Source organism: the organism of the source record quoted next, unplaced genomic scaffold (assembly GCF_019419815.1).
Source record: "Pyrus x bretschneideri cultivar Hongxiangsu unplaced genomic scaffold, Pyrus_bretschneideri_v1 Contig17, whole genome shotgun sequence".
Taxonomy (NCBI): Eukaryota; Viridiplantae; Streptophyta; class Magnoliopsida; order Rosales; family Rosaceae; genus Pyrus; species Pyrus x bretschneideri.
In genome coordinates, this window is record NW_025999468.1 from 4,956,553 (window position 1) to 4,978,813 (window position 22,261).

General features: G+C 37.3%; 3 protein-coding genes across 3 annotated transcripts; 2 read left to right on the forward strand and 1 right to left on the reverse strand.

Annotated features, from left to right (window-relative positions):
* Window positions 1-1,324: 1,324 nt before the first annotated feature.
* On the forward strand, window positions 1,325-8,215 carry LOC103928196 (amino acid permease 6-like). The gene is made up of 7 exons (XM_048581551.1): window positions 1,325-1,539; window positions 1,649-1,882; window positions 1,970-2,063; window positions 3,289-3,503; window positions 3,595-3,737; window positions 7,252-7,479; window positions 7,636-8,215. The coding sequence occupies exons 1-7, from the start codon at window positions 1,428-1,430 to the stop codon at window positions 8,059-8,061; spliced, it is 1,452 nt and encodes a 483-aa protein (XP_048437508.1). The 5' UTR covers window positions 1,325-1,427; the 3' UTR covers window positions 8,062-8,215.
* A 642-nt stretch (window positions 8,216-8,857) lies between these two features.
* Window positions 8,858-13,850, reverse strand: LOC103928195 (KH domain-containing protein HEN4). Its single transcript, XM_009337202.3, has 8 exons — window positions 13,705-13,850; window positions 12,542-13,271; window positions 11,809-12,264; window positions 11,409-11,663; window positions 10,806-11,141; window positions 10,361-10,549; window positions 9,417-9,566; window positions 8,858-9,217 (listed from the first exon to the last, which is right to left on the reverse strand). The coding sequence occupies exons 2-7, from the start codon at window positions 13,238-13,240 to the stop codon at window positions 9,423-9,425; spliced, it is 2,079 nt and encodes a 692-aa protein (XP_009335477.2). The 5' UTR covers window positions 13,241-13,271; window positions 13,705-13,850; the 3' UTR covers window positions 8,858-9,217; window positions 9,417-9,422.
* Window positions 13,851-16,721: 2,871 nt separating this feature from the next.
* Window positions 16,722-20,092, forward strand: LOC103928194 (probable inactive poly [ADP-ribose] polymerase SRO3). Its single transcript, XM_048581552.1, has 6 exons — window positions 16,722-17,937; window positions 18,146-18,384; window positions 18,475-18,593; window positions 18,717-18,819; window positions 19,484-19,641; window positions 19,824-20,092. The coding sequence occupies exons 1-5, from the start codon at window positions 17,030-17,032 to the stop codon at window positions 19,498-19,500; spliced, it is 1,386 nt and encodes a 461-aa protein (XP_048437509.1). The 5' UTR covers window positions 16,722-17,029; the 3' UTR covers window positions 19,501-19,641; window positions 19,824-20,092.
* The last annotated feature ends 2,169 nt before the right edge of the window (window positions 20,093-22,261 follow it).

The window sequence follows — 22,261 nt, forward strand, 5'->3', positions numbered from 1 at the left end:
GGATTGTCACAATTTGAATGAATCATTATTTAAGCGATCTCGTGACTGTATTTCTAAATTTTAAAAAGGTGACACTAAAGGTTTTAGTGTGTACCAAGCAAAAGTTAGTTGTTGGAATATTTCCAAATTAATAACTAATAAGGTACAGCATTATATGCTAAGAGCTATAATTAGCTTGTCTTTGAAGAGGCGTGATGAAAATAGTCGGCAGCCGCAAGGGCCAGCATACATCTTTTAATCATAACAGTTCAATCAAGGTGAATGATCAAATAGTTGTTGAGATAAATGCTAAAGAGACTCTTAAAATAAAGATTTTCTTGTGAAGTGACAAAACTTTATGTTTTTCGCACAATGTTATATAATGTTGTCGCATAAATTAACATAAAACTATGAAGTGATAGAACTTTAAGAAGAGTTCTACTTTAAAAGAATTCATTAGCATTTCTCTAGTTGTCGAATACAAAAAGAAAGTGCCTGTGCTAAACAAACAATTCCGTATTATTTTCAAGTCGCCAGTAAAGGGACCCGAAGGCAAGTTTGTGAGAAATATGAGACCGTATTATTTTCACGTCGCCAGTAGAGCGACCAGAAGGCACAAGTGTATGAGAAATATCAAATATGAGATTAGGAAAATGCACAGAGAGAGAGAGAGAGAGAGAGAGAGAGAGAGAGAGAGAGAGAGAGAGAGAGAGAGATTGCTCACACTAACTTTCAAAATCCACAATCAATGGATGCCATTGAAACCCACCAAATGGATGGACCAAATCCAAAAACACCACTGAATGTAGGAGACCTTAATTTAAGCCTATCACACCATCGATGGTGCACAAGGACACTAAACCCTAATGATAATGATTTCGACAATTTCCAAACCAAGCAAGTACCAACCATTTACCCTATCCTAGGCTCTCCAATTGCCCTATTATTATAGCCATTTTGTTTTGCTTCAAGAAAATATTAGCGAAATCATATTTTTGTATCATATTTATATACAATTTGACGTGGCAAATAACGTATATATTTCACGTATATTAATGAATTTATATAAAATGTTAATTGCATACATCATGCAATGAAACACAAATTTTTTTTTTTTTAACCATGTAGTTTCCTAGAATCATTTTTTACTATATTTGTATTTTAAAGTAATGTTTGGTTCATAAATGGCTCAATTCCCTACCCTACCTTTTTGACTCCACATGCTTTGCACAAGTCTTCTACTTTGACTCTGGTCCTCACCCTTAACGTGCCATCATCCCAAGGGGCCCTTTCCTTTTCACTGGCTCATATATTCTCTCCTCACTCCCCATTTCTCTCTATCATCAAACCCTTCTGGTCTTTAAGTACCATTGCTCTCTCAACTTCTCTACAACCAAAACTAAGAGCTAGGAATCAAGAGAGAGAGAGAGAGAGAGAGAAAGAGAGAGATGGCAGGGAAGTTTCAGAAGACTAGCATGTACATCGATCAGAACCCTGTAATAATCGAAAACGGTGACTTTCGAAAGAACGTGGACGACGATGGCCGTCCCAAAAGAACTGGTACGTATACACTTACCTGTCGTCCAAGACATTTGAACTCAGAATCTGTTCAACTGTTTCGTATGAAATATATATACTTATATATGATATCTTTTGTGACTTTTTGAAGGGACATGGATGACTGCTAGTGCACATATCATAACGGCTGTGATAGGGTCAGGGGTGTTGTCTCTGGCATGGGCAATAGCTCAGTTAGGATGGGTTGCAGGGCCTGCTGTTCTCATGGCCTTCTCTTTCATCACCTACTTCACCGCCACTCTGCTCGCCGACTGTTACAGGTCTCCCGACCCTGTCAGCGGCAAAAGAAACTACACCTACATGGACGTCGTACGAGCCAATCTAGGTAATATATACATATCATTATTTTGTATTTTATTAATCAATGGTCACGTAATTAACTGGGGAGTTTTGCTGGGTTTTGTTTGAGCAGGAGGCAGAAAAGTGCAGCTGTGTGGATTGGCTCAGTATTCAAATCTGGTCGGTGTTACCATCGGTTACACAATCACTGCATCCATCAGCATGGTGTAAGTAGCCGCTGCCGCTCATCCCACTAACATATTATAATCAACTCATCAGATTCCTTGTCAATATATATATATATATGTACGTATATATGTATTAAACACAATAAACTCGTGCTTCATAATTGTTCATGAGATTATTTATCTGTATATATCTCTATTTTTTTATTTAATTTTTTTTTTTTTGTCGAAGATATATATCTCTATTTAATAGTTAGTAATGAATGGTACAGCAGTCTACATATATTTGGACTATATACATAATCGTAACTAAACACGATTTTGTGAATAAATAATAGGGAGAATGAAAACTTTATGTGATTAAGTTGGTATTAAATAATTAATATTGTTGGAATACAGTAAGTGTGTATACCCCTTTTCAGCAGGAATCTAGGTCCACAACAGCAAAAATAGGGACCATATATTAACTGTATAAAGCTTTTGTACTCTGGAGAAAAAGAGGGTGAGATATATAAGGCCTTCTATATTATGCCCAAAAAAAGAGTGTGATACTAATATATTAATCTCATATATAAATCAAACTTAGAGTTTGAATTCAAACTTCAATATATTAAACTTCTAAAGTATGACTCTTATAGTTATTGAACTCAAACTAGTGTAGCAGTAATATTATAAGTATATTCTTATATATATAGGTATTACACTCGCTCAAACTACTATGAAAAGCCTAAGAGGTCATATACAATCAATATTGATACTTACAATGGTTCTGTACCTATCTCGTTAATTTATTCTACATTAAAACAGAATTTTTGTTGAAACTTTTTTTTTTTTCCTTTTTTTGGCTTTTTAGCCAAAATAGTCTTTTGAGATTAACATAATTTCTTACTTTTGTCTCTGACAAAGAAAATCGATAGAAGTGATCCCTGATTTTGTTCACTGTAAATCATTTTGATCATTCCGTGAAAAAGCTGTCAATATACTCGTTAAGTGGATGGGTTGATTTGACAAATATACCTTTAAAAGGTGGCCACGTAATCGTTCACATGACAATTTGACGAGGATATTGACCAAATTTTCACAGAATGACCAAAGTGATTTACGCTAGACAAACTCAGAAACCACTTCTATCAATTTTCATTGTTAGAGGGCAAAGTGAGTAGTTATGCAATCTCATGGACTATTTTGAGTTACAAAAAATAAAAATAAAAATAAAAATCCTTTTTTATTGAAGTGAAATTAACTTTGAGGTTTTGTAATAATGCAGGGCGGTGAAGAGGTCGAATTGTTTTCACAAGCATGGCCATCATGTGAAGTGTCACACATCAAATAACCCTTTTATGATAATCTTTGCTTGCATCCAACTCTTTCTCAGCCAAATACAAAACTTTCACAAGCTCTGGTGGCTCTCAATAGTTGCAGCTATCATGTCCTTTGCCTATTCCTCAATAGGACTTGGCCTCTCCCTAGCAAAAGTTATAAGTAAATATTTAAACCTAAACCCTAATAGATTCAAATATATACAGATGATATATCATATGTGTATATAATTGTTGTATGGAAAATGAATTAGGTGGACCTCATGCAAGGACATCCTTAACCGGAGGAACAGTTGGGATAGATGTGTCGGCCTCTGAGAAAGTTTGGAAGACATTCCAAGCCATTGGAGACATTGCCTTTGCTTATGCTTACTCTACCGTTCTTGTGGAAATACAGGCAAGTCACTAATTATCTATATATCTCCATCTAATCTCTAAACCCTACCATATATATTGTGTCTACTAGAAGTAAGATCCACTTGTTTTACAAAAAGTGTTATTAGAAATGTGATTAGTCTTGATTTTGTAAGAAATGCAATCAGTAATACTAGACGGACAAAATTTTAACTACATACACGTGTTAGCGATCTTAGGTGATGACGTGTTTACTGCTTCAAATATGCATCACTAGGTATTTCTTTGAGGCGATAGTAAACTTTTCAAGTATAATTGTCACATTTATCTATAAAATTATTAATTCACATGTTACGGCGTCGTTGAAACATAATCTCTATTAGCCACTAAGCTAATTGTTTAACCTTGGTGAGCAAATGAACATAACAATATGCGTGAACACGCGGCTTGCTAGGGCGTGTTCGTTTGTCATATATCAATGATTTAGGTATATGTCTCACGGAGTAGGATTTTCTTCCTTTCCATTCTCCTTCCCTCTAGTCTCCTCCTCTCTCTCTTTCTTCTTTTTCTTTCTCTCTTTCGAGAAAAACACAAGATGTTAACGTGACTTAATCGTAAGTGTTCGAATAGGAGAACACTGGAGGAGAGTAAAAATGAGAAGGAAGAGGTTCCATATCCATATCTCACATGCATGCAACATGGCTTGTTTTGCCTTTGCCACAAAGATCAAAACAAAATATTTTGGCACCGTATTGATATACGTCCAACTTGACATGTGTGCCTGATTAACTGTCGGGGTGATACAACTGTGCTGGTTTTCCATATTTATATAGACCTATAAAAGGTTTAAGATAGGGTCGATATATGAGTCGAGGTGTAGGTCGAAAATTAAATATGCTCATATCAACCTTATTTCAACTCATATCTCGACTCAATCTATGATCAGTCTTTATAGTTCAAGCATTTTAACTTCCTAACGGTTTTAAAAATTGAAAAATTGGACACCGAATATTGTTATGCTTGTTAACATATTCTCTAATACAGGTATATCTCATTTACATTGATATGCTCCACCTATGTTAAGACCTGTGTCAATAAATATGTTAGTTTAGTCTATCAGTTTTCTTTTAGTAGATACAAAAAACCCTTTAAAGCATGAACTGTCTAGCTTTCTCTTTGTGCATGGATCTCTCTTGATAATTTACTCAATGATTAAGCAAGTTGCAAACTAGGTTAAATTTTATCCGAAGTTGGTTAGAAAAAATCATAGATACATGTGGTCCGATAACCTAAAGTGATAAGGACCCAAAGTGAGAAACTTGTTTTGGAATAACCTATCCATTCTAACAAAAAGACAATTAATAAAAGTGACATAAAATTTAATTTTGTTTTCACATCACCAAAATGGAATATGTTTTGGAAGCTTAATTTACACTGTAATTAACCATAAAGTTAAATGGTTCGAAAATGCCATAAGTTAGAATCTTCTTTTCTTAAATTAGAATACTTTAAATATAACATCCCATATCGCTCAGGAGAGTGGATCATGTAAGCCTTATATGTATATTCTCATCTCTACCTAGCACGAGGTTTTTTGGAAGCTCACTGGCTTTGGGTTCCGTAGGAACTCTGAAGTTAAGTGAGTTCGCGCGAGAGCAATCCCAGGATGGGTGACTCACTGGGAAGTTCTCATGTGAGTTCCCAGAAACAAAACCGTGAGGGCATGGTCGGGGTCCAAAGCTGACAATATCATGCTACGGTGAAGTCGAGCCCGAAATATGAGAGGCTCATACCGAGATGTGACATTAAAGTATCATCTTCGACAAAAAAAATGAAAAATAAAAAAATTGTTTAGATCTTTATGCTTGGTTTCCTTGTTTGTAAATTAAGATAGTATAGAATATAATTTTGTAAGAAAATGAAAAGTTAAAAGATTTTAAATTCTTCTAATCTTTACATAGAGACTGTCACATACGATTAAAGAAAAAAGATCTATGCGAACTCATTTTCTCCTTCTTTACGCTTGTTTTTGTATGTCTTTTAACCCTACTTTAAATTATTCAGTTTACAAATTATAAATAATTAGAAAGTAACCATTTAGTACTACTGTCTGGTGATATCATCTTCATTCATAAGTTAGAGGTTTTAGGTTCAATTCTTGTTAAAGATGAATTTAAATCAAATTATTATAGGTAACCTATTGTGATACCTAACAGACTCCCTCACTCCTTAATAAAGATAATATCGTTTAAAAAAAATTAGAAGCAAAAATCACATCTCTTCTAAAAACATGTTTTTTAATTAAGTTTTTCTTTTTTTTTCGATTAAGCGATATTATTTATACTAAGGGGTGAAGTAGTGGATTAAGCCTCACAATGGTAAACCATAATAATGTAGCTTAAATTCTTTTTTAACGAAAATCGAATCTAAAGCCTATTATTTAGAAGTGAAAAGAAATGTGTAATTAAGTTATTAGAGAATATATAATTATCCATGTCGGTAAGGTGGTGTCACATAGGTTATTATTTAACCCTTTTAGCCGTACAGCCCGCTTTATAAAAGATTCCAAGAGGACCATCATCAAAGGTGTTCCACCGAATAACTTGGACCATTAAAAAAAAAAAAATTGAATTCTTTCTACTTTTCTTGTCCTCCATCCTTTTTTTTTGTTGTTGTAGACTATAGTAAATGTCATTGTCATTTGTGTCACGTCTTTCTCCTTCCCTCCTATGAATTATGAATTATGAATTATGACGTCATATCTCCTTAAAGTTGCTCCTTTATCAGCCGGGAATCAGCACCTTAAACTTTGGACAGGAATTATATTATAATACTAGAAAAGAAATAAAAATATTGTTTCTCTAGGGTTCGGTTATTATAATATGTACGAGTTTTATGCTAATCATTGATTTTTGGACCATTCTCTATATGTATATTTACTATTGTGATTATTTAAATCACTCGTGTCCCTTATTATGGAAATAAATTAGTATTTTTTGTAGCCATATTTATAATTAATTAGGGTTTGTTTAAAGTTGTTTTTGAATTGACTAAATGTGCTTTGTCATAATAAAGTAAAAAACTATGTTTTTTACTACGTTTGACAGAATAGCTTAATAAATTATTAATTTTTAACGACATTGGTGACATACTTTTATTAAAAAAAATAAAAAAAAAAAGCACTTCTAACGAAAGTAGTTTCTCACCAAAACAGTCTAAAACAAGGGGTAGGTGATCAAAGTAATTTGATAGATAAGTCATTTTTCCGTGACCTTGCAGAAAAGTTGATGTGTACTTTATTATTATAAGAAGACTAATAAACACTTTTTTTTTTTAAAGTTTCTCAAATTATATCTGTTTAATTTTGTCTATTTCTTTAATTCATTCAATCTAATAGCAAAAAATAAAGTGTTTGAAAGCTAAAAAAAGGTGTGCGGAAATCATCACCCTATTACTACAGACTATTGAAAGTGAGAAATTACAGGTTGTAGAATCCTTACTTCTAAGAATAATCCTAACGATTATGGCTGTGTCCGATGGATTTGGCCTAATTGCAGGACACACTGAAATCACCCCCGGCAGAAAACAAAGCCATGAAGAGGGCAACTAGCATTGGCATCACAACCACCACAGTGTTCTATGTTCTATGCGGATGCGTTGGTTATGCAGCGTTTGGGAATGATGCACCGGGAAATTTTCTCACCGGTTTCGGATTCTACGAACCCTTTTGGCTAGTCGATGTCGCCAACATTTGCATCGCCATCCACCTAATCGGTGCTTACCAGGTAATTAAGCGCTTGTTAAGGTGCTTACCAGGTAATTAAGCGCTTGTTAAGCATAACCATGTTGCTTACCATCATTCTAGTAGATGTGGAACAATCTACCTATGCAATATGACCGCCAGTAGAGATGGTATAAATAACAATACTCTTACTGTTCAGGTCTTCTGCCAGCCCATATTCGGGTTTGTTGAAAGCAGCTGCGCTCAATGGTGGCCGGAAAGCGAGTTCATAAACGGCGAGTACCCCATTAACATTCCGTTCTGTGGTCAATTCTGTGTCAACTCCTTCAGATTGGTGTGGAGGACTGCATACGTGGTGATGACGGCAATCCTAGCCATGCTGTTCCCGTTCTTCAACGACTTCCTGGGATTGCTCGGAGCAGCCTCCTTCTGGCCGCTGACAGTCTACTTCCCGATAGAGATGTACATTGCAAGGACAAAAATGGCCAAGTTCACTTTCACCTGGACTTGGATGAAGATTCTGAGCTGGGTGTGCCTCGTAATTTCGCTCATTGCAGCTGCTGCATCGATTCAAGGTCTGGCAACGGATGTCAAGAAATACAAGCCCTTCCACACCGAGCAATAGTACTAGTCCTTTTTTCACTATTTATACAAACCTAGTGTGTGATCACTTTGTTTCCAGCAAAACCCTAAACTCATGAAGTCTGTAATTTTAAATATCTCCTAAAGTTTGAAGCTACCAAACCGGTCAAGGTTGCAAAGTATTTCTCAAAAGAAAAGTAAACGTAATTAATCCTTGATTATGCTAATATGCCAGAGTTGGAAAAGAAAATAAAGGAATGTGGATTAGCGAACCCTCGACCTATCCTAATCCTAATCCTTTTTCCCACTTATCCTTACAGGTCTCACCACTAAAACCAAGGGTTTGGATACGGCTGAATTTTCACAACAGGTAAACAAAATTGAGCTAGTTTCTCTATCAATGGCAACGACGTCGAACCAGAACACCTTTTAGTTCAAACTTTAAACACTATGTACTCATTTATACTGATCAGAACATAAAAAATGTTTACCCTACCGGTCAAACAAATCCGACAAATATTTAATCAAGAACAGTTAAGCATAAAATAAAAGAAAATCATTAAGAAACATGTAATCAACGTAGCACAATGCAGGTTATAGATTCTATGTTGCATGTTGCAATCAACAGTTAGGGAGAAAACGAAACCGAGTATCAAAGACAGCATACAAACCTGAACCTTAACTAAAAACTGTCCTAATCGAGACATTTAATTCAAACCAAGGTAACCAAATGTTTGCCAAACACAAGGTAAATATCTGAACTCATCTAAGCACCTGACTAGGATCTGGATTGTTTACTATTCTACTACTAACATTAAAGTCATCCATCGGAGTCCTCCTGAAAAAGGATGGTTGAACATGTTTTATTTCTTTTCGGGGAAGAAAAAAGAGAACAAACTGGATTTACCTAAAATTGACATGGTGAGGTTATCCAACATATTATATCGAAGTTTAACACATGCTCAGATACACAAGCCAGGTTAGAAAGTGATATTAGAACTTCTTCGGAACTTACTACAACCTCATTATCCAATCCGGTCTTTTCTTAAACTTTCATGGGCGCCAAAAGGGATCCCTCACATAACTTGAAGAGGAGGAACTCAAGCTCTTCATGTATGGACCGATGAATTTTCCTTGTTAGATTCAGATAAATCTTCTCAGAACTGCAACATTGATCTCAATCTTCATCTTCAGAGGTACTGTTTTCAAATAGCACATGTTACCAACCATATGGAATGTTCTTTCAAGCAACTTAGCGAGAGCAAGAGAGACCTAACCAACAAAGCATACTTTGCTACTATTGTGCCACAGTGTATTAGTATATGATACCAAAGTCTATATATCCAATAATAAGCCTAATATGATGACCAAATTAGAAGAAAGAAAAAAAAGTATTACCCTAAATCACGAAGATTCAGTCTCACTCATTACAAAGGCCTGAATAAGGCTCTGCGCAGCATGCGTTTGTTCCGGTGTTCCGGATATTATAATCACAGTTTCAACTGCTCCAGGCTTGGGCTCAGTAATGGTAACTTTTGCATCAGAAATCTGGAACAGTGTTGGTTATGTTAGAAGTGTAAATGCCATTCAACAAAGCATGTTCTTACCAAAATCATAGATAATCAAAATATATGTATCTATAAATACACTTCGAAGTTCCAACAAAATTGAGTTGAACTTTTTCATGCAATGCAAACCAAGCGAACAGTAAGACAGGCCAATCAAATTTGAGGTTTAGTACAAATAATAAAAACAATTATTGGCATATTGCGAACTGCTTAATATATTTCCAAGTAAAAGACAAGACATGGACTGTTGCATATCAGAAAGCACCAGGCACAGTGAGATACACTTAGTAACCCTTGACTATGCAAAAAATTGGACAATATTGAAACCCTAGCTTCCCCTCCTGTTCACTCTCGCGCCCCTCTTTCTTTCTTAGTGTCACCAACCTGCTTTCTCCATTTGTCTATGTATCTATGCCACTTCATTGGTTTTAACTTTTAGTTCAACAATTGTATCCTGACAATTATTTTTTTATGCCGATTCAATACAGAGGTAGACTATGAACATAACATTCTTTAATTAACATTATGCAACAGCAATAGAAATAACTGGTGACCTATTTCTATGGAATTAGGAGTAATGCGGAAGTGCGATTATGAGAAAATCTCAATCAGCTGAGCAGAACTACACCACCAAATACTTACAGGATTCGTAACCATTAATTTAATTTTATACCTAAAGTGGTAAGCAAACCCATGTTTCTTCATTCCATTTCCAAGTATCCTCACAGCCCTTGATTTAATAATATGGCAATGTTGGTCGGATCAAGAATGTACCTGACGTATTTGTTTCAAACATTCACCATCTTCACCATTGATAACAGGAACAAGGGAACCAGGCACAACAACTTCAACAGTGGTGTTGGTAACTATAGCTGATTGGGTTCCTCCAAACCCTGGGATTCTTCTTTGAGGAGCGCCTGGAAAGTTTGGCAAGCCTAGTGGACCACCACCTTCATGGAGTCCCTGTGGATAGGTTTGGGATACAAACGTAATCAGCAACTTACATACTATTAGACTTGCCCATTTCAAACTACCATACAATGCAGATCAACGCCATACATAATTCATGAAGTTATCTCAAGATGAAACGAGCATATGATGCAAAAGTTTGAAGCAACAGAGGAAAAAACCAACAAAAGTCAGAAAAGATTTAAGTAGAGAATTACAGAAACCTTGTAAAGCAAAACTAAAAATAAAAGTGTCTAAACCAACTAAATACCTGAGGACCCCAAGGTCTTCTCTCGGATAAATGTGGGGGGGCACCTAACCTATGAATATTGTGCATAAAAGGAGCACGATCATCGTGAGGATGAAAACTACCATGAGGGGGCAGGCCACCAACAGCATCGAACTTGTGAAACGATGGGCCTAAATTCGAATGCATTCTTGGAGGTGAGAAGTCCCTCCTCAGATATGATTGAAATGGTGGTTGATCCAGAAACGCAGGATTTTGATGATAATTTATAGAAGGAAATGCATCACCAAAAAAGTGAAGCCGCAACCTAGTGGTGATCTGCAGAAGAGCATCTTTAACGGCTTCAAATTCTCCATGTATCTGTAATACGAGGAACCGTTTAGCAACAACCACAGCTGAGTAGAAAAAAGGCAAGTTTGTTTAATATGACAAAACAAGTAACATTTGCGTGCAAAAAAAGTCAGAATTCCTGGACTATTAATAGCAACATGCACATATCCACATAAAGGGTTACAGCAACTAAACTGAGAAGCAATAGCAGCAACTTCACATATAATGATACCCCAGATAGAGATATGGCCAACCTTGTCAGGCTGAAAGAACCACACATGCACTAAAGAAATATACCTGAACAACTTCTTCATCAACTGAAGCGCATTTTGGAATTTGATCCTTCCCCATTATGCGGATATGTGCCCTAGATAACTTTCTCATCTCTGCAATGATGGCACCACCTTTTCCAAGGAGACAACCAATTTGATTAGAGAAAACAAGAAGCCTCGCCATCATGGATTGTTCCTTGCTATTAGGTATAGCCCTGAATATCCTACTTTGCACAAGAATAACAGCATCTTGGACAGGTGATATCCTATCATCTGGGTGCTGCAATAGTAAATCGTTTGTCAAACAGTTTAGTTTGTGTTCATGTGCATGCATGTACGTGTCTCTATTTGTCAATGTGTCTCTTTTTGTCTTATGTGTGTGCAAACAACATGAGTCCAATAAAAATAAAAATCCAAAACCATACCGCAGGACCAGATATAACAATAAGACGATCATCTGAGTCAGGCACGCCTTCCATAACCTTAATTTCACAGCCTGTCTCTTGCTTAAGTGTCTTTATTATGGTTCCTCCCTTCCCAATTACACCGCCTACTCTCTCTTCAGGGCACAATAAGCGGAAAGTTAGGACTTCCTGAGAAGGTTTCATCCTACGAGGGATGCCACTTCCATGTAATTTAGGGTTTAATCGATGAGCAGCAGAATGGGAATCAGCAAAATCTCCAGGCTGATCAATATCAGGAGCTCCTTGAGAATGGTTAGGTGGTGGATATATTTCTGGTCTTGGAAGAGGTTGACCGATTGAATTAGATGATGGCCCGGAGGTGGGAAGGGAATCATCACTATCGCGAGGCAGATTCTCCAAAAGCTGCTGGGAAACAGATTCAATGGCTTTCCTAACTGCATCAATGTTCCCCGTAATCTGCAGCAAAGTTATCAAAATATGATGTCCAAATAGATCTTTAGGCATCAGAATTGTCAACATATTAACGTACACAAAAGTCAACTGTAATGTGCAAATTTCCAATGATTAAATATTACACCCGATGCGGGAATATTACATCCGCACTATTCCATTGCATGAGCATTTGACAACCCTGCTGATTATATTAAAATTGAGTAATGGAAAACGTTAAAGTAGGTATTTCCGCAGCAATGGTTGATAGCATTACATAATATATATTGATATTTGAAGTTACCTGCACTAGTTCATCCGAATCTGAAGCACATAACGGAAGTTTATCCCTGGGAAGGATCCGGATTTGTGCCCCACTTTCAGATGACATTTGTTTGATAACACTACCACCCTTTCCCAAGAGGCATCCCACTTGAGATGATAGAACTAGTAACCTACAAACAAATGTCAAAGACTTATTACTTTCTTCATCCCCTCCATCGGTTTCTGTTTCCCCTTCAACTATTCTCTCAAAAACAAGTTGCAAAGCCTTCTGCAAAGATGGGGTTACTGAATCTTCAGTATCAGATTTTGAATCTTCGATAGGAACAGATTCCTGAGTTTCATCCTTCTCCCTTGGCTCCTTAGCGTCATCTTGCTTTTCATCCACATTTGCCTCTTCAACGCCATCCTCCTTTCTATGCTCACTACCAACATCATTCTCTCTATCAGAACCCACGATAATAACTATTTCATCACAGCCCGGAACAGGTTCCTCAACTTTGACCTTTACAAGAGTGTCTTGAAAAATCTGTGATATGACAGAGCCACCTTCACCAGTGACATTATCAACTTTGGACGCAGGGCACAGCACCCGGAAAGCAACATTGCCAGCGGAGAGCCTAGAATCTAGATTTTCATACTTCTGCAACTTCCCTTTCCCATTAGTCTCCGTAACGCTCTCCTCATGTGGTCTCTTCGAAGGCGTCAATGGAGACGACATTTCTACCCAAAATTGTGGCAGACCAAAAGCACTGCAATTTGCATACAACCACAAAAACAATAAAACATAAGAAGAATCTAACATTCGGAGCCTCCGAAAATAGTCAGTAGAGCTCTAAAACCACAGTAAACGCTACGGTAACTTATCCCACTTCGAATCCTCCTCCTCGTAGTTTAGATTAGATTCGAATATCGCTCGAATAAAATATAATAAACAAATCCTTATCCCAATTGCAAACACTTTTACCAACAAATAATACAAAACCAGCAGACATAACAAAACCCCTAATATTTTGTTTGGCAGCTAGGAAAATGTAGGTACTATGAAAGTTCCCTCACCTGCCCCAAATTGCAAAACACTAGAGTTCAGCCCCCAAATTGCAAAAACACATGAAATTTGTCCTTGGAAAAAGAATTAAGAGACAAGACAACATGAGAAACTGATCGGTAAAGTCAAAGACTCACCGGTTGTGGTGGATTCGGAAGAAGCAGAGGTTTCCGTTTGGTCGGAAGACAGAACTTGTTCAACTCCTGGACGTTGGTTCCCTTCTTCCGATGAACGAGTGCTTTGGTTTTGGAAAGCCAAAAGCATGAAATCCCTAATATAGTGAACCGGATTGGTTTCTCCGGTCTGGTTAAGGATGACCCGGCCCGGAAGGCTGTGTACTATTGCACTGAAAACCCAATAAAAGTGAAAAGGCTTCGGCCCATAGCTTATGTTTTCTATTACAAAAATAACACTTCTCGGATTTAAAATTTGAAAAAAATAAAAACTCAATAATAAAAGTGATGGAGCATCAGGTTTAGAGAGGCATGGCACTCAAACCAAGTTACAAGGTTTATCGTAAGAGGCCTCGGTGAAATTAATCGTAGAATCCGTTAATATTATAAGAGGAATTGGCCTCAAATTACGAGGGATATGTTGTATTATTGTTTGAATTTTTGGATATATAATTTTGTACATTCTACAACTCGACACCTCACGTGAACCATCGCACATTTCGCTTTATGTGAAACCAGTTCTACATCGGCCGTCTATCCTTTTTCAATTGAAAATAATAAAAAATTTGAGCAATGGAAGGCAATGCAAGTAAATTAAGGCCTTATAATTCAGACTTTGTGAGCAAAAACCTTTTTTTTGCAGTAAATTTATTTGCAAGTTGGCGATTTCAAAACATGGGAGTTCTTTGCGATTTTAATCATATGAACAAATGCTTTGATACCACATGGTAATGTAAAATGCTCGTAGGATTAAACCACACAATAGTAGTAATTGACAGATTCGATAGAAATATTCTTGAATCTCTCTACATGTGTAGCAAGGCAACTTATTGGTTTCTACCCGATAAGTTACGAAATCTAATGAGCATATTATATAAGGTGATGTGTCAATTTAGTTCCTAAACTATCACCTCAGTAAAAATTAAATCTCTGTCAGTAAAATAAGTTCCTAAATTCACTAAAAATTGATCATTTCAACCCTCCTATTACATTCAAAGTTATGTTATCCAATTTTTCGTCAAGTTAAGTCACTTGACACACTTTAGAGCATAATACCCTTTTTTCTTACTTATAAACCCATTAACATTTCATATAGGTTGCAAATCTAACGTCTAATTTACCCGTCAAAGTTAATTCCATACATTATTTCTTTACAAAAAATTACCAATCTACCTTCCAATGTGTATCACATGCAAGTAACGTGACTTAAATTGACGGAATATTGAATATAGTAGTTTCAAATCTAATATTAGGGATGTAGTTGGCAGATTTTTATAATTCAATGACTTATTTTTCGACAAAAAAAAAATTAGTTTAAAGACCTAATTTTCACTCTGGTAATAATTCAAATGTTAAATTAGCAGCTCATTCTATTATATAACATGTATAGAGTACGTAATCCTAATAAGATCATTTCTGGAAAGAAGGTCAAAAAGTTCCTAATAGGATACGCCATCATAAGTCTATTAGGAATTCTTATGCATATGTACTTTCCTTAATTAAGTAAATAATGGAATAGAAAACGCGCCTAGGCCCTAATACCATTTTCACTAAACCTTAGCCGGCACAATATGTCTTTACTTTATGTTCTTAGTCTTTCCAAGCAATTCTAACTGATTAAGATAACACACAATAAAGAGAAACCACTTAAAAATGCGGAAAGTCGGAGTTTAATTAACTTCTAGGTCAAAAAAATAACTAAGGGACGTTGAATAACTATTTCATTTTCATGTTTTTTTAGAACTAAAATCTTGTTTGGTAACTATTTTAAATTTTTAATTTTTATAAAATGGAAATTGAAAATTACTTTCTTGAGCTTTTAAATTTGACATTGAGATTTTATTTTTTAGTTTTTACTTAAAAAAATAAAAATAAATAAAAAAACAACCCTGAAAGTACTTAACAAATAAGGTTTAGGCTTATTTCTAAGTAAGAGGTGTTATGTTTGATTTTCGCAAAATGCGAACTTGAACCACATTATTACTAGCCTATTGTGAGGCTCTCATTTTTCACCGGAAAATTTTATTTAAACCCATGTAACATCTTTTTGCACCCAACTTAAATTTTAAATGTTAATTGTCTGTTTTACTCTATTGCTTAATTACTATTAAGTACAAAATAAAATTAATAATAAAACTCAAATTTATCAATAAACTCAAACATTATAATTAAATCTTACGATCACTCTTTGTTTATCAACAGTTATGGATCCAATAGGCAGCACACTAGTTTACATCGATGTACTCAACTCTGTGCTTCTTCCCATCCATCTCGCTAATACGACATTTGCATCCTTTACAGGCCCACCCATACGTTCGCTAATGAGTTCAGCAAGCCTCTGAACTAAAACACCAACATTGGTGACAGGACAGTCTAAAGCAATACACTGTGCAATTTGCACCAACTCTTCCAAGACAGGATCAACTTTTCAATTTACTAATGAAACTTTGAATCCAGAACTCCCAAGGTTTGTTTCAAGATTTGCGAAAGATGGCATTTTTCCTTGAATTGCTAAATCTGGGGAAAGTCCATGTACATCATAAAATCCATCCACCACTTTCTCCTCTTAGTCTGGCGCGTTCAACTCCTAGTAAAAATCAAATGGGTGTAAAAATAAATCAACATATTGAATTGGGTTTATGGGGAATATTAAGTAGTAAATTAGGGTTTAAAGAGAAAAATTTGTTAGATTAAATATTAGATTAGAAAGTCAACGGAGTTCGAACCCACACTGTGATGCAAAATACAACACTTCTCTTTGCTACCGCAGTGGAATGTCACTTGCATAACCTATAACTTTTCACTTTCTCACTTTTCCATTTTTCCCTCATAATTTCCCTTGTCACGTGCCATGCACGTTTTTATGTAACCGTTTTTTTATTCATTTTCCTAGTAAGAATGGGATTTCTTGTCGCAATAGGATTTCCTTCCGCCTTGTGCACTATAAAAACTCATTCATATTACCAGATCCACATCATTAATCCATTCCAACGGTCTCTCTCTCTCTCTCATCTCTTTTTCTCTCTCTTCAATTCATTTCCTTTGGGCCGAAGTAAACCGAATCGCCAGCCTCATAAACCCACGCGCAAATTACCTCGCATACCCTTTCGTCAACTCGAACCATTCGAACAAAAAGCACCGCCTTCAAGGGGGCGTTCTAGTAATTTCCTACAACCCCAAATTCCCGCGATAAAAACCGTACGCCAACGCGATGTCCCCTGATTCTACGAGTTCTTCGAGTTCTGTGAGGCCGTCGCATTAGCTCGAAAAGCTCTACGCAGTAGAATCCATGGCTTCCTACGCCGCCACCTCCCCCAAGAAAATCCTCCAATCGGTCACTGTTAGGGTTCCGAAGCGGATCCTCTCGCCGTCGTCTTCCTCAGCGAGCTCTAAAAACTTCTGCAATCGGACATCCAATCGGATGCACTACCCCTCCAATTTCAAGCGGAGCGCCGCCCCAGCCCGGGTCATGTTTTTCCAGAACGAGTCCTGGAACGACTTGCCGAACCCGATCGTCGAATTTCTGCGTGCAGGTTTCGCGGAGCGCAAGGCGGTGGTCAGCGTTGAAATGGAGGGGTCAACGGTGTTGTTTGACTTTGTGCGAATGTTACAGATTGATTTGGGCGCTGGGAGTCAGAGATCGATCGCTTGGATTGACATGAACGGCAGGCCCTTCTTCCCTAGGGCGTTTGTCAGCGAGGATTTGGTGGACGGGTCGGATAGTCCGAAGGTCCAAATCAACCGACGGGTCAATGTATCGGGTCGGGTTTTGGGCAAGAGGCAGACGGAGGAAGAGCCGGCGGATGAGGACGAAGTGACATCGTCGATAAGGCCACGGAGTTCGGAGTGGCCGAATGTGAGGTTGGTGGGAGGAGTTGAGAGGGTTTACACAGTGTGCAGCAATTTGTTTCTCGCGGGGATGAGGAAGGTCGATCTCTCGGCTGCTGTGACGGCAGTTCATCAGTGCGTTCGTGACGGGCCGTTGGAGAAGGCTCGATTGGAGGTGTTTCAGAAGCAGATTGAGATCACCAAGAAGGCTCGGGGCTCGGCCAATGTTGTATACGCCTGGTGCGGCGTCTCGGGCAGCGATGTGAGAGGCATTTTGACACATGGGTTCGGCGCACCCAGCAAGGTTTCTGGGCCGCAGTCGCATGGCGTCGGTCTTCACCTTTCGCATTTATCGGTGCCTTTCCTGAGGTAATTTCAAATTTGTGTTTCATTTCAACAATACCAAAAACCCAATTGGAATTATGTGACCAAATGGCCCTCATTCTCCATCTCCATTTCTCGTTTATACGGCTTTGACTTGGAGATATTACTGCCGCAGTATAGTCGAGGGTGCCCATTGCCCAAGATTCCTTTTGAATTGTTCATAATTTGATATTGTAATGGCTGAATTCTGCAGTTCTGGGCAGTCGGAGCGGGATGATAATGGCGAAAAATATGCTATTTTGTGCCGGGTTATACTAGGCAGTGTTGAAAAAATTGAGGCAGGTTCTAAGCAATGCTACCCTTCTAGTGTGGAATTCGATAATGGCGCAGATCACCCTATGAATCCTAAGTGGTATGTGATATGGTCGACCAACATGAATAGACACGTTCTTCCCGAGTGTGTTGTGAGCTACAAATCGAATTATGTGCCAGGTATGTTTCTTTCGATTCTATTTGTTACGGTTGTTTTTTTGTGTTATTTTGTTTCATTGATGATAACTGGTTTTGTTTTGTGAATTTCAGCTCAATTGGGAGGTTCGGTGCGAAGAGCATACCCTGTGGATATGTTAATTTCGAAGATTCAGAGCTACCTTCCTCCTTCTAAAGTTCAGGAACTGTCTTCTCTGGTTTGCGAGTTGAAGGTTAATCTTCTTTTCACCGGTTCAGAATTGTGGGTCATATTGTCTCTCTGTGGGTTATGAAAGATAGGAACAATAAAACGTAATCTAAGAATAAAATGTTTTCGGTATTTCTCAATGTTGCAGGGTGGAAAGCTGGCGAGAGATGATTTCGTCAAACAGTGTAGATCAGTTACTGGGGAGCAATTGATGGCATCTGCTCTTAACGACTTGCATCTCCAGAAGCAAGGTTCTTAGGTTTTGTTTTGCTAGGAGGCATATATAAATGTGTTGTCATGGTCTCTACAATTGATGGAACCATGTGTAACCCCTTCTTTAAATTCATACTAGGATCAGGGTGAAAATGCCCAACCATACAAAAGAGCGAAAACTATTCCAATTTTTTTTTCCTGGTTTGCCGAATCATACATGTAGCTAATATGCTTTCAGTTTAGTATTGAAGAAAGGCAGTGTTCATTGTCTGTTAGTACTTGTGTTCTCTTGTTACGTAATTCAACAGAAGCCTGCATTGAGGTTGAGACTGGTTTTCCTATATCTAAGGTTGTACGAGAATTTAAACATTTTCAAGTATGACAGTCGGTGCTCCTGTGTATGTGAATGTTTGTGCAGCTTATGCTCATGTGCACAAATTTGTGTGGTGTGTTATGCCTGCTGTTGCGGGATTGCTGTAAAGTTCCGTTATTTTCATTAACAAATTGGAATGGCATCTTCTTACAATATTCCCCTTCATGGAAGAGGCTTGTGTTTTGTGTGTGAGTGTGTGTGTGTGGGGCTGTGTGGGTGCCTCATGAGCGTTAAAATTTCAACGACTGAGTGATAAGATTTCAAACATGAGTGCAGTGGTATGTGCCTGGATCTGTTATGATGGCTTATGTGGAAGTTTTGCTTTTCAGAAGAAAGAGTTCATTGATCACTACTTCGGTTGCTTGGCATGGATGGTTGAAGGTGTATTATCATGCAAGTCAAGGCCGTCTAAAATGTCTCAGTTGCAGATTTGATGAACTTGTTTGCATTTGCGAGGTGTAACTCTTCCAAATCTTCATCGTGAACTGTGAGTATCTATTTTGATGATCGTTATCTGGCAATTCTGTATATGTTTTGTGTCAAATGATAGTACATTAGGTGTGTTCTGTGATGTATTATTTCATGTGTTATTCGTAAAGAAAGAACGCTATTTCAAATCAGCGAGGGGCAGTAGACAATTTTGTGCCATAAAGACTTTGTCATTGTTAGTTTTGCAGAGCTTCAAGCTGCACACATTTTGGAGTGGCTTACTGGTCCCAATCCCAATCTCTATGTCCATTCTGGGTAAAAATGATCTCCCAACTGGTGGTGGAAACCTGAGTTCAGACCCCAATCCGGTCGCCTTTGAACGTGCGGCCTAATTCCGAATGATATTGTTATCGTGTAAATGTTATGTCTAAACTGGCAAGTGCTATAACAGGAGCAAGAAATGTGTGAGGATATCGTTTCCTAAAAGACATCGGACAAATGTGTTTGACTGTGCGTTGTAAAAATCCCCAATGCAGTGGAAAACGAGCTTGATTAAAAAATTTCTAGGTACGATTTTTCCGATCTAAATAAAGTAGGTTTTAAATAAAGAAGATTTGGCTCAGCATGGTTTATTCTATACAGGTAGGAGAAGAGCCCAACTTGGTATTCTTAAAAAAAAAAATATCATAGAGAAATCAGAACCAAGTCAAAATGATACGAGTCAACTCCATCTTCTTGTGTCAAAGATCTTGCCATTTCCATAGAAACTAGATTACATCTCTTTTCCATTTCCATTCAAGAGTTCTTATATGTTTTCACGCCCATTTGAGACCCCCAAAAATGGACAACTTCCATCAGTATCTCTTTAGTTTTTTTATGACACGTGAAGTACTCGCTTGAATACTGAACGCTTAAAAATAAAATTCCACAAAGGTCCTTGTACTCGTCACCAACTAGCTATGTGTGAATGGGCTATATATGCACCACACCCTACCATGAAGTGCTACTCATAATAATTCACCATAAGTGGAATCCTCTCAAGCAACAGAGATATCATCATCTCTCTTTTGTTGGAAGATCCAACAACCAGAAAAACCCATAAAAAAATAAAAATAAAACAAATTAATTCATCATCTATTGGACTCTTAAGTTGACTTTTAGGTAAGTACAGTTTTACCACACAATGCCATACATGCACACATCTGACCAGTGAGCAGTTACATCCACTAAAATCAAATCATCGCCACTCCATTTTTGTCCAACAAAAAAAATATCTTTCATCAAATAAATGTCAACATCACATGAAATGAGTTCTCATAAAGACGAAAAACAAACCAAAGTCTAACACGGCAACATAAACAACCGGCGCAACGAACAAAATCCGCACAAATGAATACAAAATCCATGTGATCACAATTAAGATTAATCACCACTCAAGCCCAAACAACCCAAAATCATGCCCCCGTCACTTCATTAGCGTGCTAGAAACACTACCCATTATACCAAACGTCATATACAAGTGATTCGTGTACCAAATTGTATTTGTGGCACATTAAAAATTTTCTTCATCACTTGGGCTACATGTTTTCAATGCAATTTGCATTTTGTTACCCCCCACGGCCCACCACCACCCCTAAAGAGTTGGAAAAATGTTTCAACCCCATTGGCTTAGTACCGCAACTTTTCTCGACCCCACTATTAGGGCAGTGCTCCTATTTTCTTGGTGCATGACCTTGCAGGAGGTAGTGCCAAAGAAAGAAAAAGAAAGTATGGAAAAAGTAAAACTAGAGGTGTAAGATTGGTGGTTTATGCCGTTTAGTACTAGTGATATTCCTCTTCATTTATAGGTGAGAGATCTTAGATTTGGTTCTTGCCAAAGACAAATTTCAATCACATTATTGCCAGCCTATTGTGAGGCTTAGCCCACCCATTTCTTTTTAGTATAGATAATATCGTTTGTTTAGAAAAGAAAAAGAAAAAGAAAAAGATTGATGGTTCATGGAATCATCACCACATCCACTTTTAAACAAAAGATTGGTGGTTCATGGAATCATCACCACATCCACTTCTCTCATATATGAATACTTTAGGTGAATGAAATGAATTAGACTTTTGTCTTGTTCCCATAAAGTGGATGTGGTGATATACTTCTCTCAAAAAAGTAAATTAAAGTAATAGTCTCTCAACTTTAACTTAATTAGAGCAATAGAAAATCTATTACTAATGGTCTATCAACTCATCAAAATGTGCAGCTATGGTCATTTTTGTCAACTCCTTGAGAGCTTTCGTCAAAATGATTCACGTGTCATGCACGTGAGGCTGAATCAAGTGGCAAATATGAAAACTCAAATATAAAAAATTGTAACAATGGTCCCCTTAACTTTAATACAACTGAAGAAATGGTCCTTCAACTTTAATCCAATTAGAGCAATGATACCTTTACTTTAACCTAATTCTAGCAATAGTCTTTTCAACAAAATTCATTTTGATAGAATTCTAACGGATTTGACGAAAATGACCATAGCTACACGTTTTGATGAGTTGATGGACCAATGGTAATGGATTTTTAGTTAAGGGACAATTGTTTCAATTGAATTAAAGTTGAAGGACCATTTCTACAATTTTGTCACATCCCAGCCCGGACCCCCACCACATCCCGGGCTCGACTCCATCGTAAC